Below are 16,182 nucleotides of genomic sequence, written 5' to 3'. Positions count from 1 at the left end.
ACGGAGAACACCTTGCATAAAGGTGCGCACATCCGGGATTGTAGCAATCCTACGGTGAAACCAGACAGATAGGGCCGAAACCTGTACCTTCAAAGAAGCAAGGCGAAGCCCATGATCTAGTCCCGCTTGCAGGAAGGCGAGAATCCGAGACAGACGAAACTCCCGCGGTGCATAACCTCTCGGTCGACACCACTGGAAGAACGTATGCCACACGCGATGGTATATCCTCGCGGAAGACGGTTTCCGAGCTCGTAACATGGTACGCACCACAGAGCTGGAAAACCCCCAGGACCTCAGCATGGCCGTCTCAACAGCCACGCCGCCAAAGACAGCCGAGTCAGGTCCGGGTGAAGACAAGGACCCTAAGACAGAAGGTCCGGTCGTAGCGGCAACCGCAGAGGACTGTCCACGGACAGACCCTGAAGGTCTGAGAACCAGTGCCGTCTGGGCCACGCGGGAGCTATCAACAGGAGCGTCCCTCCTTCCTGTTTGAATTTCCGGATTACCCGTGGAAGAAGGGAGACCGGAGGGAACAGGTATGTGAACCTGAACGTCCACCGGACGGACAGAGCATCCACCAGAGACGCCCCTTCGTCTCTTGTGCGAGACCCGTACACCGGCAACTTGTTGTTGTGCCGGGACGCCATGAGGTCGATTTCTGGAAGACCCCACCTGTCCACCAGTAGTTGAAAAACGTCTGGGTGCAGGGACCATTCCCCTGGATGAACGTCCTGGCGACTTAGAAAGTCCGCCTCCCAATTTAGCACTCCCGGGATGAAGACCGCTGATATGGCCGGAAGATTGCGCTCCGCCCAAACCAGGATCCGAGAGACCTCTACGAGAGCCGCCCGACTGCGAGTTCCTCCTTGCCTGTTTATGTAGGCCACGGTGGTAGCATTGTCCGACTGGACCTGCACCGGGTGACCCTGGAGAAACCGCTGTGCCTGCAGGAGAGCATTGAAGACCGCACGGAGTTCCAAGATATTTATTGGAAGCTCCGCTTCTGTCGGTGTCCACCTGCCCTGGAACAAGTGTGGACCCGAAACTGCTCCCCAGCCCCGAAGACTGGCGTCCGTTGTCAACAGGACCCAATTTGGAACCCAGAACGGACGTCCCTTGTTGAGGTGGGTCGTCTTTAACCACCACGCAAGGGACAGGCGAACCTCCGGGGTGAGCACAATCGTCTGGAACTTCAGAGACTGAGGCAGCCCGTTCCACTTGGACAGGATCAGGTGCTGCAGAGGTCTGGAGTGAAACTGGGCGTATTCCACCATGTCGAACACCGACACCATGGAGCCCAGTAACCTCATCGCCGAGTGTAAGGACACCCGGCGGCTGTGCAGACAACTGCGCACCCTTGACTGTAAAGCAGAGATCTTGTCCTCCGTCACGAAGATCCTTTGCTGTCCCGAGTCCAATAAGGCTCCAAGATGCAGAATCCTCCGAGACGGGATTAGAGTGGACTTCTGCCAGTTGATTAGCCAGCCGTGCCGTTGCAGCAGTGCAATGGTCAGGTCCAAGTGGTGTAACAGGAGCTCTGGAGATCCTGCCACCAATAACAGGTCATCCAAGTACGGCAACATGCGGACTCCTTGCAGCCGCAGAGAAGCCGCCATGACCGCCATAGCGTCCTGTATGTCCAATGACACCATGTAGTCCCCAGGTTCCAGCGCCAGAATGATGGACCGTAGGGTCTCCATCCGAAACTTCGGGACCCGCAAAGACTTGTTGAGTGCTTTGAGGTTGAGAATCGGACGATATGACCCATTGGGTTTCTGTACCAAAAATAGATTTGAATAGAAACCCTGGCCCCTCTGGGAGAATGGAACAGGCACTATAACTCCAGCCTGGAGCATAGTGTGCAATACCTTCCGCAGCTCCGTAGCCTTGTTCCGGTCTGATGGTAGACCCGTGGTGAAGAATCGAGCCGGGGGTCTGTGCCGGAAGGAGAGGGCGTACCCGTGAGAAACCACCTCCAGAACCCAAGTGTCTGTCGTAGTGAACGACCAACACCGGGAGAACTGCAGCAGGCGGCCTCCCACCCTGGGATCCCCCAAGGGGAGACCTGGACCGTCAGGCCGCAGGCTTGTCATCTGGCTTGGGGGCCGGACGTCTGGTACTCCATGCCTGTTTCCGGGGCTTGACCGATTTCTTAGGGCCAGCCTGTCGAGGAAACGACTGTGGTTTGGGCCTGCCCTGGGCCCTAGATGACCGAAAGGACGATGGTCCAGAACCAGAAGGAGCAGCGGCCGACGGGAGACAAGCAGATTTGGCTGCCGCCAGCGTGGCCACAATCTTATCCAGATCCGGACCGAAGAGAACTTCTCCGGTAAACGGCAACGCTTCCAGACCTTTCTTGGATCTGCGTCCGTCTTCCAGGATCGCAGCCACAAGGTGCGACGAGCAGCTACCGCTGCTGAAGAAATTCTAGACACCAGAGTACTAATGTCTAGAGCCGCCTCGTTGATGTAGGTGGCCGAATCACGGAGATTGCCAATCAACTCCGCCTGTTCGGCCGGACAGTCGGATTCAAAAGAAGCCTCTAATGAATCCGCCCAGCGCTCCATCGCTCTGGCAACCCAGCAAATGGCCATAGCCGGCCGTGCTGCCCCCCCTGCAAGGGAATAAGCGGACTTCAGGCAGATTTCTACCTTGCGGTCCGTAGCATCCTTAAGGGAGGACATGGATGGCATCGGCAATGTGGCACTACGGACAAGACGGGTCACGTGAGAATCCACCTGTGGAGGGGATTCACACTTAGCAAAATAATTATCCGCGAACGGATAAGCCACCGCCAGGCGTCTCTGCGGCTGGTATCTTTTGCCAGGTTGTTTCCACGCCTCCTCTAAATGGTCCACCAACTGACCCGAAAGAGGAAAGACTGTGGCATCGCCCTTCACATCTTTGAAAAAGGCATACTTAGATTTAGCCGCTGGGGGAACTTCGTCCTCAATCACCAAGGCTGTGCGGACCGCCCGAATAAGTCCAGGAATATATACTTTGGACTTAGCATCAGCGTCCTTAGTATGGAAAGGTTCCTGATCGTAAGGATCCAGAATCTCCCCATCATCAGACGTCCCTTCGTCATCCTCATAAGGAGCGGACAGAGACGCCACCGGCCTTTTATGAGGCCGCATCACAGACTCCCCTTGCAACACATCCGACAAGTGCTGTACAGAACTCGTCAGGGAGTTAACCCACGCTGGCTCCTGAGAACCCGGGAGCGGGGAAATAGGGAGACTGTGGGGTACCACCAATTGTCGTGGGAACCCCTGCATGGGTGACGACACCACAGACTGCTGGGACAAACCCATCGGAGTAAACGCGGGCTGCGGAGCTAACTGGCCCACTAAAGCTGTTAACGCCTGAGCGAAACAAGCCCAGGGCGGCTCCTGTACCGGTGCTGTAACCGTAATAGGCCGCGCCATGGACAAACACTGCCGGCAAAGGCCCTCCGCGCTACCCTCCCCCTCCGCTAACGGTACTTTGCACGTGGTACACTGTAGCCGGAGGGGAAAATCACTTTCAGACATGATGGCACCACGTATGTGACCTCTCTCACCAATTAAGTATTAAATAGGCGAGAGACCACCCTGCAGCACTGCACCGCAAGGGCTTTAGCAGAAAGAACAGGGACAGTAATAAAGCTGCCAGTTTAGAGAAGAAAAGTTACAGGCAGCGCTAGCACAGTCACATACAATGCAGAGAAATAACAATTCCTGCACTAACAGCGCTGATCACTCAACTACACAGACACAGGGCCTGGTAGGACACAGCGCTGCATACACAGACCTGAGCCACAGCGGAGGAGAGGTATGCGGGGGGACCCAGACCACGATGCTTCCTTCCAGACTTCCAGCAGCGTTCACCATGAGTTGCAGAGAAGATGGCCGCCGAGGAGCAGAGAGAAGCTGGCCTGGGGGAGGAGTGCTGACACAGGACCAGTCAGCACAGTGCAGAGAGGGCTGTGTGCAGCGGGGGAGGCGCCGGCTGTGAGACAGGGAAGGCGCGCTCCCCTGGCATGCATTTAACCCCTGGGACGCCGCAGCGCTACCGCTCTGCTGCGGTCCGCTGTCCCAGGGGGTAGTGGAAGCGCAGGTTGGTCGCCTGGCTCCACGCTGCAGCCAGTCCCCAGGGAGCCCCGCCTGGGGACTTAGGACCATGTGATCAGCGGGGACCCACCGCGGGACCCCGCTGCTTACCTCTGTCCCCCTTGAATCCGGCCATGGTCCGGAGCATCTGGGGTCACCGCTAGCTGTGACCCCAGACGCCCACCAGCATCCCCGGATCAGTACCGGCGTTCTGGTACCGGCGGGGTGTAGGGAAGACAGCATGGACGTCAGGACTGACTGTCCATGCTGTTCATCCAGATGTGCAGCCACAGCTGCATGAAGAAAAAGCTTCAGGGGCTCTTCTAGCCCCCACTCCAACAGGTGCACCCGACTCCGGCCGGGCACCAAACTAAACTGAGGTGCCTTGGCCCGGGGGCGGGGTATAGGAGGGGGACCTAGTGCATCCTGGGAGGCTGAAAGCTTAACTCTTTGGTGCCCTGCGACTGACGTCACACCTATACCCCAAGGTATCCTGTGGATACCCTATGGACCCTGAAGTAGAAAAGAATCGCTCTCTCCTTTTAAAGAGACACTTTAGTTCCCCTTCAAAACAATGTACCCCGATGGTTTAGATTCATACAGAACAAAGGCTCAACATATCCTTGTGCCAAAAGAACAACTTGCTGGAAGTCTGTAACATACAATTAAAATTTTATTTTTATGTACTACTAGTCCAATATCCTAGAATTAGAAATATGTAAATCCAAATGAAGCCGTCAATACAAAACGAATGTCTTAATTGTAACTTTCTGAATATATTCTTATCTTTGTAAAAAGACTTGGCAAATTATCGTGGAGGACAGGGCCGGACTGGCCAAGAGCTGATCTGATCTGCCTCAAAAGGGTGGAAGAGCAGCTCTGCCTCCTGCTGCTCAACTCAGCCGGCATGCAGAGAGACGGGGGCACGCAGAGATGCCACAATGCCATGATTCACGGCAAGCCCCTCGTGAGGCATGGCTACACCCCTTTTCCACATTGGGATGCCAGGGCTGTTCTACAGCCCCAGTCCATCCCTGGTTGAGGAATATTTAATTCTAGAGAGGTTTACATTTTTCTTTTTTTTAGTGCCTTCTGTTTCCATGACTACACTTCCCTGCTGTAATTTAGTACTGGATATAGATTATCAATTACCGCTCATGTACTTGCTGCATTGTTAGTTAATATTGCTGGTCTTCTAGCACAAATGAAACAAACCATCATCATAAAGTAAGACACTGCTTTCTAAAACACACATATATTATATTGTTAAAGAGAAACCCTATCCATTGCAATACTATACAGTAAGGCCTTCACTAGCCACAAAAAGCACTCTGGTAACTGTCCGGTGTCTGGAACACTGCCATTTGTGAGGTAGTCAATGCTAGCACATGTGAGGTTGATTCTTTTGCCACAAAACAATTTAGAATTTCAGATCTTGTGACAACTCCACAATTTTCTTTGTGTTGGGAGGATACCTAAACAATCAGTCAAGGAAAATAGAGTAGACAAATATAACTTTGAGTCTAGCTTGAACAATCATAAATATTGCATATAAAATAGTACAACCATCGCAAGAAAATTAAAAAAAAAACAAAAAAAACATTGTTTAAAATATATCCACATTAATGTAAATTGTGAAATACACACAAATACACATAACAGAAGAAATAATCCAAAAGATCTTAGTCCTTTAGCATAAACAGCTTCCACTTTCCCTAGTCAGTTGACCAATAGATATATCATGATCTTTAGTGACCATAAAGAGAAACCACTGTGTGCATATATTCTTAAAGTCAACAGAGTAACATCAATTAGCTCACATGAGATTAAACCAGTGGTTATCAAATTCGGTCCTCAGGACCCCACACAGGTCACATTTTCCAGGTCACCCAGCAGGTGCACAGGTGTATTCATTACTCACTGACACATTTTAAAAGATCCACAGGTGGAGCTATTTATTTCACTTGTGATTCTGTGAGGAGTCCTGGAAAAACATGCACTGTTTGGGGTCCTGAGGACAGAGTTTGAGAACCTGTGGATTAGAAGAATAAGAATCAGCATAAATACTATTTTAGTTCAAAGTCATCCTAACAAACAGGTTAGTGGAGCTCCAAGGTGTAAATCATTAAATGACATAACTGTTGGTTGGTGTGTGCACTTTTAAATTATCACAAGAAAGTCTTAGCAAAATGGATCTGTACTGCGTTTACTACTTACTTCCGACTCAAAAGGCAGCAGCGAAGCTCCATAACAAGGTGTACCACATGCCAATGCACTCATGGGAAAGACTGGTCAGTGCTCAGCCTGGATGTTAAAATATTCAAATAAATTGCCCCAATTCCAAGATTATGCTCAACGGTGAACAGTAGGGGCATTATGGTAGCTGTAACATACTGTAAGCTAGTGTGACAAACAACAAGTAGATATATAGTCATGGTCTCACTCCTTTCATTGTACGAAACAATTTCTTCAAAGGAGAAGTTTTTCCAGCATTTTGTTTTAATGGTCACTGTGGATGACGATACATCTATAAGTCAACTGATTAGCCAAAGTGAAAGCTATTTATATGAAAGGATTGAAATCATTTGGATTATTCCATTAATTATTATTTAAGAAAACCATTTTAATAAATATTGTGATATTTATTATTGTTCATTGTAGACTCAAAGGTTTGGTTCACTCTAAGCGTTGCTACAATTTCCTTCATTGCCCATTTTCCAAGAACGTAGCAGCTTTCTGGTAGCAGCTGCTAGAGTGGTGCCTTTTGCGCCAAGAAGAGGTTTTCTTTACATTGACCAAGCTAACCGGTGGCCTCAATACGAGATAGCAGGGAGGTTTTCAAAAACATAAAAATTCATTAGACCATTGCTAGAGCACTATGGCTGGTCTTGTACACCAGAGCACCCCTTCCCATCCTGGAGTTGTAAGGAGACTAACTGCATTATACTAATGATGGGGCGATGCGCATAAACCGCACTACTCGTGTGCAGAAATCGCACTGCCATTACGGACGCACAGAGGAATCCATGGCAGAGTGAGTGACTGGTTGTCAGCGTTTTGAGGGTGATAACGGGGGGTGATCTGAGAAACGCATGCGTCCGTTTAAATGCCGTAAGATAGGCATGCATAAATTAGCCACTGTGATAGCATATGCTGCTCTGCATGTCTGAAGAGCTCCCAAAGCTGCGGCAGGTCATATCGTCCGCAATGGCAAGATGTGCGCCGATAGTACAGATATTTACGCTGGTATGTGTCGTTGCACGCAGGTAAGAAGGCGGCAGTGGGCGGCTTTACACTTGGGTGATCTTTGCAAACATTAGCATATTTTCGTAGCTGCGTTGTGCAAGAGATCACAGGCGCAATGACATTAGAAAAAAAAAGTGTTCTTTGGTAGTACCCAAAACTAAGGGCCTCATTCAGTCCCACTTCGCTCGTTGTGTCTGATCAAAGGGGGCGTGCTGTCGATGTTGATTGACAGCACGCCCTCTTTGTTGGCGTGCCGGGGGCGTTCCTCCCAGACGGGGGAGTTCCCAAGGGAACGCCTACCGTCAGAAGCCGGCCCCACTGACATCACTAGTGATGTCAGTGGGAGTGATTTTGGCTCTGATAGAGCCAAAATCACTCCGGGCCTTGCGGTTGAGAAACTCAACCGCAGGCTTCGGCTCGCAGTGGCGATGGTCGCGATGGTCAAGACCATCGCGACCATCATCCTGCACGCTCGTATATGCTGTGGGTGGTGACCCACAGCTATACGAGCGTCCAGGAGGACGCTCCATAATTAATGAGGTGGGCCCTGATTCAGAGCGAGCGCTCTGGTCAGAGCGTCCGGCTCTGAATCAGGGCCTAAGTTTGTAAATCTTCCTGCCAAAATAATGACAATATACCTCACAGCACAAAAACACATGTACCTTCTAAGGATTCCATCCCTGTTGCTTGTGCCAGGAGATCTTCATGTCGGGCGACTACCTAAAAAGATAGAATTAGAAGATAAGGTTTCGAAGTAAAGGTTTTAAAGGAGATTACCCTATGCCAGTAACTGTCTATATATTTTAGCATACGGAACCCTAAAAAAAAAAAAAAAAAAGCTATAAAAACGTACAGGTTTTGGTGACGAGTGGTGACACTAATTATCTTCATAGAGATTATCGGTGCAGCAGTGGATGGCCGATGCGCTACGAGTGGTGGAATGGCTAGTGTCGAAAATCAACAAACTAGTTTAAATTTGCACATACAAATTTAGGGCTGCCAAGTAATTATGTCATTTTCGCCACTTGCAACTTTGTTTTCTTCTAAATTCCTTATTTAAAGTACTCACAAACAATCATGACAGAATACAGGTATAATAAACAGGACAAATGAGACATTTTTGGTGTAGAGAATGAATATTATAAGAAACAAAACATGTTAACATTTCGTGAGTAGGGCAGCACCACCCCCTTCATTCTTTCCTACGAATTATGGAAAGATTAGTATGATCATGAATTGGTGAATATCTTCACCAAAAATAGAAAATAAAAAAGAGGGGTAAAGAGGTTTAGGAACAATCCAATTTATAAGGATCAGTGCGGATTCTTTCTATAACTCCAAATTCACAAGAAACAAAACATGTAGGTTGAATGGGAAATAGCATACAAGGTTGTCTTCCTGTGTTAAAAATAATTATTGACTTTTTTTTGGCAAAAATAATTTACAAAGCTTTAACATACCTGCAAGTGCAGCTCCTTATCCAGCTGACTGATCCCTTGAGCAAGCTTTGCCAGCTGTTCTGCTATAACAGCTTGATGAATGGATTGGGAAGTGTAGGTTTTAGCATCAAAATCATCACGCACAAAATCAGTGTAACATTCTGAAACAAAAAGAATACACACTTTTACATATTTCTATATCATCATCATTCTATAGCTGGCATAATGTCTTGGCGTGCTGTCAGTCTGTATACAGTTATGTACATTGTTGTTACAGGAATGTCCCAGAAGATGTGATGAAGTAATGATGTTCATGTGCAATCCTGTCATGTCTGTATGCTGTTAAACCAAACCAGTTTATTTTATAAATAGTTTTACAACAAAGCGTTTCGCAGTGTGTGCCTACTGACAGAGTATAAGAAAAGAGAAGATTCTGATCTGGTAACTAACCAACCACTGCCTAACACATCCTGATTTTTGTTTTCTGCTATGAATCTTTATCCAGAGGTTGAGACCAACACATTTATGGTTAGTATGTGTAACACATCATCCCATGTGAATATATAATTCATTATACACTGAAAATAACACACAGCATGTAATCGTGTGAGTAGTGTATTATAGATCAATGGTCAGATCCTGACAAGAGATGGATTTCCAAAATACCAAAACAGAATTTTGTTTTGGGATAATTTTCTAGTTATTTTTTACATCGCTATAGAAACATTTCCAACATAACTATCTTTTGGTCAAGATGGTTTTGGCGAAGAGAAAACCCAAGATCATTCATGAAAAATACTGAAAATGTCTTCCTTTATATAAAAATGAGAATTGATTAATTATTGTCCAATTGTCTTCATAAGTAGCATAAAGGGAATGGAACTCGATCATTTAAATACATTCCAAAAATTTATTTTATTTTGAAAATGTGATTTCAATAGAAAAATAAACTTGGTATACACATGAAAACTAATTAACAAAATGAAAATAATAATTATATATTAACGAGTCTATGTACTAATAATCGTGGACCAGCCACGATTATTATCTACCTAACTCACCTGGGATATTTTCATTTTGAATAAAAATATCCCAGCTATGTACAACAGGGAACTCACAGGGACAGCTGTCACGGTAACCACTGTCCCCGTGAGTTATATTGCTGGCATTTCGGTGAAGTCTTTCACAGACTGGCTGCTGAAAGAAATGGATCCAAGTGTATGTGTGTGTTTGTGTGGTTGAGAATATACACCAGGGCAGGTGATATTAACAGTGGCGAGTAACATGGTGGCGGTATAGAAACAGTAGCAACTTGGAAAAGTTTATCATTTTCTTCTGCGGTCTATGACAAGTCAGCAGAATAAATCTGGAAAATACCTTTTCCCAACGTTCTGCATAAGCATACTGAATCAATGACACCTCTGTAATAAGCCCTAACCATTTTGGACGTCTCATCGGAAATAATTTTGACTGAGTATGATTTCTAGGGGGATCATAAATTAAGGATAGATTTTAAGCGATCATTATGTTCACTAACTTAATTTTTTGCCAAGGCTCTTTCTTACCAATACAGAAATTATACATTTATAGACCAATAAGCATGAATTTTTAATTTTGTCTTGGCTAGCAACTTCCTTTTCTAGAGATGTGATCAGAGCAAATGAAGAGTTAATTCTAGATTAGTGTGTATGCACTTGCCAATGCCGGGATCCTCGCCGGGTCCCATCGCACGACAGGTCGGCTGGGTACACATCGTTAACTGTGTACCCGGCTTAAGGGTGTGGATCACAGTAGAGTAGAATGGGCTCAATGCTGAACTGGCTGTCTATCTTATTTCATTTTTTAGCTTCTCTGGGAACATTGAAAGTCTGGGATATTTCCAGTCAGGTCTATGGCTTTATAAAAGAAGGGATTCATGGACTGTAATGTTACAGCACTTAAATGAAAAAGGTTTTCTTGAGTGATAAGACAATTTATTCTAAACTACAACTCAAAAATCTATTTCCTTTGAATAACTACTATACAAAAATACATGTATTGTCCCATTTATAATTTGAGCAAATTAATGAGAATCCAACCCAAGTTGTTTTTCCCCATTCACAAGAGAATGATTTGCAAATCATTACGCTATTGATGCCTTAAGGGATTACCCATATTGATAACTACTCGGTCACTAGTTTATGCAATTCAGTGGGATTCATTCCTTTGAAACACTACAATATATTAAATTCACATTTAGTCTGCGCTAGTTTTAATATAAAAATAATAGCCAAGTATCAATTTATCCAATATCAACGAGTATATACAGTCAGGTGCATAAATATTGGGACATTGACAGAATTTTCATATTTTGGCTTAATTTGAGAGTAATTACATCCAAATCAGGTGAACGGTGTAGGAATTACAACGGTTTCTATATGTGCCTCCCACTTTTTAAGTAGTAGTGCTCCTATAAAAATGGAGAGAGATTGCAAACTATTTACCCGCACTGGATGTAGTCAGACTAATTTGAATTGGATATGCTAATTTGGGGAATATGACACCCTTGATTATAGCATCTCTCCCTAAAATAATAATTTTGAGCTCCAAGCTCAAATTCGCACAATGTTGCTCAGAGCCCTATGGGGCTGCGAGCACTTTTGTGCGAGATCGGGCTGCCGCTAAGTGCGGCTGTTGCCACGATGACTTGCATCCACCAGATCATCACAGCTAATTGGATTGAGCCCCAAGTCTGGATACAGCAAGTTTTGTTCTGAAATCATTTTCATGGGATGCAATACAAACATTGATCAACTTCTAAAACTTTATGTCCACATTATGTTAATAACTACCAATCATATTCAAGGTAAAAACACTAAGCATACATTATGTTGATTACTGCACCAATCACATTAAAAAGTAATTTCTCATGTATATTTCCCACACCTGGAGCATAGTTTCCAGAATGTAAAATTATGTTTGATGCTCATAGTTATAACATAGTGGAATGATGTACAATCATACATAATTGCATGATGTACAATTATAAACAGCTTGCAAGGGCACAAATTAAATTTCCACACAGAATTTTTTTTACACAGTTTTACATTATTCCAGTTCAGCTTCCATTTAAAATGTAGTACTAGACTCTCTCATTCCGCTCTCCTTGTTGTCCTAGTCAGTACATCCCAAAGCACCAAAATTGTCATCTGCAACATTAGAATCTTCTATGGAGGGACAGGCTTAACATACAACAGAGGGAAAAGGGAAATACACTTGGATCAAGTTAAATGTCAGAAATTGCCATTCTGCACATAGGAATCTCTATAAAATTAAAAAGCAAATGAGGTGCTAATTTGTGAGTACTACATATGAATGCAGATAAGATAGTTTGTTTTTTTCATTTACATTGAATTCCTACAGCCAATGTGAAATGAACTTGGTATTACTGGGAGAATGTCTATTCATTGCCTTTCACCAACTACTTGCTATATAGTTACCGGTGTACAATTTTTTTTTACATCATATTTGATCTATTTTGACACATTTTCAGAGAAATGTTTTATTCTGTTTTAGATTGTGCTCTTTTCAGATCAGCAGATTTATGTGGTATTATTTTGAGATTTAGTTTACATTATTTGTCATGCTTAACAATTCACAAGGTTTATTGATTTTAAATTTTAAGCTGACATTTACTAATTCTTTTGGATGACCAAGATCTTAGTAGAAACATTGGGCCAAATTCAATTCAGTGCGATGTTGAATAGCCGCGGGAGGGAGCTCCCGCAGCTATTCAATTCAACGCGCTGTTTGCCTAGTCGGGAAGCAGGTAAGTCTGAGAATGCCAGTTCTCGCAGCTTAACCTGGGTGTTAAGGTGTGGTAACCGACATTCTCCAACTAAAGTTCTGAGACGCATTGCTGTTACCACCGCGCTAAGCCGGCAAACAGCTGCACGCCCGGTACTTTTGTCGGATTTCTCCTCACATCCCCAGGGGGGTGTGAGAAGAAATCTTTGATCCGCCCAAACAGCACGGTGTAGTGAATAGCTTTGGAAGCTCCCTCCTGCGGGTATTAATCATCGCACTGATTTGAATTTGGCCCATTGTGTCATGATTGCACAATGAAAAACTGATGAGTTCCACGCAATTTCATCCTGGTACCTTATGGACTCAAGACCAGTAGCCCTGCCAGTTAAGCCAAAGCAGATCTTGTTTGCTTAGACTCTAGGGAGTTTATTTATGAAGTATCAGGTTGTAAAACCCAACACTTCTGTTCATGTTCATGCTCGATAATTAAAAAGGCAGTGCTTTCACTAGCAAGACACGGCTACTAAAAGCTCTGCCATTTTAATAATCAGGCATAAATATGAACAGAAGGGTCAGGTTTTACACTCCGACACTTCGTAAATAAAGCCCTAGCTCTGTTATAGTTAGCCATACTTTTCACATAAAGTCCTAGTCACAGCCAATTTCCTGCAGGCTGTGGCTATTTAAGACAGTAAATCAACATACTCAGCGCCTCTCTGCCTGGATTATGCTGAACCTGCTGCTGCTGCTCTGTTTCCTGACTCTTGTTGCTGACTCTGCTTGTCCCATCATCGTACCTTCTGACTTCATGACCTTAGCTCATTTCATGCATATTTTCTGTCTGCTGCGTTCCCTAAACCTGACTATTCTGATCACCGCTTTTCTGAACCAGGCCCATGAACTGACTGCTCTGATTGCCATCTGCCCTACCTCTGTACTTTACCTTGTGACCAGTGCTCCAACTCTCAGTTATATCTTGGTGGACCGCCCTATTCTCATTGGTAACTCTCTTTAATTACCTGGAGGGCGGTGATCTGCAGAGTTTCAGCAGACAAGACCAAACTTCCTTGCACTGACTCATGGAGAACACCTGACTCATTAGCCTCTGGGCTATGCAGTGCCAAACCGAGCTGACCCCACCAGAATCTCATCAGCATTGGTGAGGTTCATAACAGGCTGTCAGCGCTTTTCTTTTTTATTTATTAGTGTCATCTGAAGGTGTGCCAGGATTTGGCAAGATATGAGGAATGCCAGGATATGTGTTAACATAATCAAAGCTCTCAACTAATGGAAACAAATTATTGGTTGGTTGCTATATATTATAGTACATATATAAAGCCTTCACAAGCCTCTGTTGTATCATTGTGACTCCACTGGTAATCTTCTTTAAACTTGTTTGGAAACCTAAATTAATTGAAAATCATTGGCCATCATGGAAGAGCATATTACCAGGGGGCCATTGTAGAGCTGAACAAAAGTCGGCTTTAATAATTACAGCCGCATTAAGGGTACAAAAACAAATGTGGATATTCCCCAATATGCAGAGTAGTAAGCATCTCTGTGGCCGCATTAGATGGTTTCTTAGCCGTCACAACCCTATAATTAGTGCAAAAGATCCGCCTCAAAACAGGTGTAATTACACTTACACATAACGCTACATAGCCCGAAACTTTGGTGACAGACCCATGCTAAACATTGCCTATGTGCAAATACCCCATTACCACCCTTCAGCTACGAGTAGAGACGAAATTGAGCTGCGTAAGACTCCACATCACCTATAGATGAATGTACTCATTCCTGGAGCATGTGTAGTGTGAAAACATGTAAGATAAACCTGCAAAACAGTCTTGCGCTCATTGCCATTCCAAAGTTGCGTACGTTACACTCTGACTACATTTAAAGTTGAAAAAAAACATTATTTGATTACAATATAAATACAAATGTGTTATGTAACATTATTTGGCACAATTCAGTATAGCTTTATGGCAAATGCTGCAACAGATTATATGTCATTTTGTATAAAGGCACCAGTTATGTATGTAACATGTCCTGGAATGGACCATCAGCCTATCAGTGGTGCTTGTTCAAGTAAACTAAACTTACACAATACAAAGAATAATTATACTTGTTGTGATGTACCCATTTTAAGAGATACTGATATCATTGTGAACACTGTGCCACTATCTATATTAACACATTTTGGCACAAGATTTGACCTCTGAAAATAGTTTATTGTTTTGCCCTTATAAACAGCAATACCAATGTAAAAAATAACAGAACTGAGTATCTATGGTCTAGGTCAGTGGTTCTCAAACTCAACAGCAGGTGGGAGGCTGGGAAAGAGACGCAGTGACATGATGAGAGGACGTCTGATGACATCTCATTCCCACTGTATGCAGACTGGGTGTTGGAGGGCATAAGCCCATGGCCACTGCTGTGTTGCACACATAAGGGACGGGCAAACAGAAAGAAGTGCACACCTATGCCCTGACCTCAGCTGTTGGCTCCTGCTTTCATACAAGCGGCGTGTCCCGCTCCATCTGTTCTGGCTGAAGGAGATGGAACACACAGCAGCCCACAGGTTTCCCTGAAGCAGCAACAGTAAGTGGAGACGCTGGATGGAGGGGTGGGGGGAGGATACTGAAGTTGGGGGGGTAGCATATTGGGGTTGTGGGTGTGAGGGGTGCTGGGGGTGTTATTAGTGAGTGAAGGGTGTGGGTGCTGCTGGGTTGATGCAACAGCAATGACAGAACTATTACATCACGTTAACAAAAATAATAATGGTGGGATGTGGTGGGGTTTTGGTCAGGTCAGGGATCACTGGGGTTGGGGCTGCTTGGCTGATAAATAAAATAGATATAAAGTAGGGGTAGCAGTGACTGGGGAATAAAATCAATACATATATAAAGGGGGTCAGTTACAGGGCATGATGATGGCTCTGGAGAGACACAAGCAGGGATGAGGCTAGAGCAGTGGTTTTTTGAATCACAGCACCCTAGAGTATTAGCATTGTTTTCATCACACCCCTGAGTTTAAGTTTGTTATTGTGAATTAAGAAAAAAAAAAATAGTAAAATAGTAAAGAGTAGTAAATTGTGCTTATCCCTAGGCTCAGTTATATGGCGGTGTACAGGTTTGCGCTTGTTTGCCAACATATTTACATTACATTGACTACAAATAATTTGACTTGGTGCTGGACCACCAACATGAGGCACCCCTGCAAGTGTCCCAAGGCACCCCGGCACACAGTTTGGGAACCACTGGGCTAGAAAGATGCAGGTGGGGAGGAAGCTGGAGAGACACAGAGGGGTGAGGTGGAGAGATGCAGGGGGGGGGTGACCTGGTGAGATACAGGAAGATGGTGCTGAAGAGAAGTAGGGGGAAGATGACACTGGTGAAGAGATGCAGCGGTAATGGAACTCTATGAAGGCGACATATTATTTCTACACAAACTGGTGGCTACCGTACCACATGATCTTCTATATGCATAATGAATACTGGATCAATACACTGCCTATGAGAAGTTCAATTTCTTTAGATGTTCCCCATTGCAGAGAAACCACCATCTAGGTAAGAAAAGACTTCACAGCATAGAAGATGCACAGGGGTTACAAAAAGAAA

At 44.9% G+C, this 16,182-nt stretch overlaps 1 protein-coding gene across 3 annotated transcripts in view; it reads right to left on the bottom strand.

Annotated features, from left to right (window-relative positions):
* The window catches only part of COG5 (component of oligomeric golgi complex 5), a 507,901-nt gene that overhangs the window by 490,844 nt on the left and 875 nt on the right, over positions 1-16,182 (bottom strand). For all 3 annotated transcript variants that reach the window (XM_088480203.1, XM_088480204.1, XM_088480202.1), the window contains exons 2-3: positions 8,798-8,937; positions 8,000-8,057 (exon numbers count right to left, since the gene is read on the bottom strand). In XM_088480203.1, the coding sequence (XP_088336329.1) occupies positions 8,000-8,057; positions 8,798-8,937 (198 nt within the window). The remainder of the gene's footprint in view (positions 1-7,999; positions 8,058-8,797; positions 8,938-16,182) is intronic.

Source organism: Taudactylus pleione, unplaced genomic scaffold (assembly GCF_031769625.1).
Source record: "Taudactylus pleione unplaced genomic scaffold, aTauple2 ptg000251l, whole genome shotgun sequence".
Taxonomy (NCBI): domain Eukaryota; kingdom Metazoa; phylum Chordata; class Amphibia; order Anura; family Myobatrachidae; genus Taudactylus; species Taudactylus pleione.
Note: the sequence above shows the minus strand (reverse complement) of the source record. Positions and strands in the feature narration are given on the sequence as shown.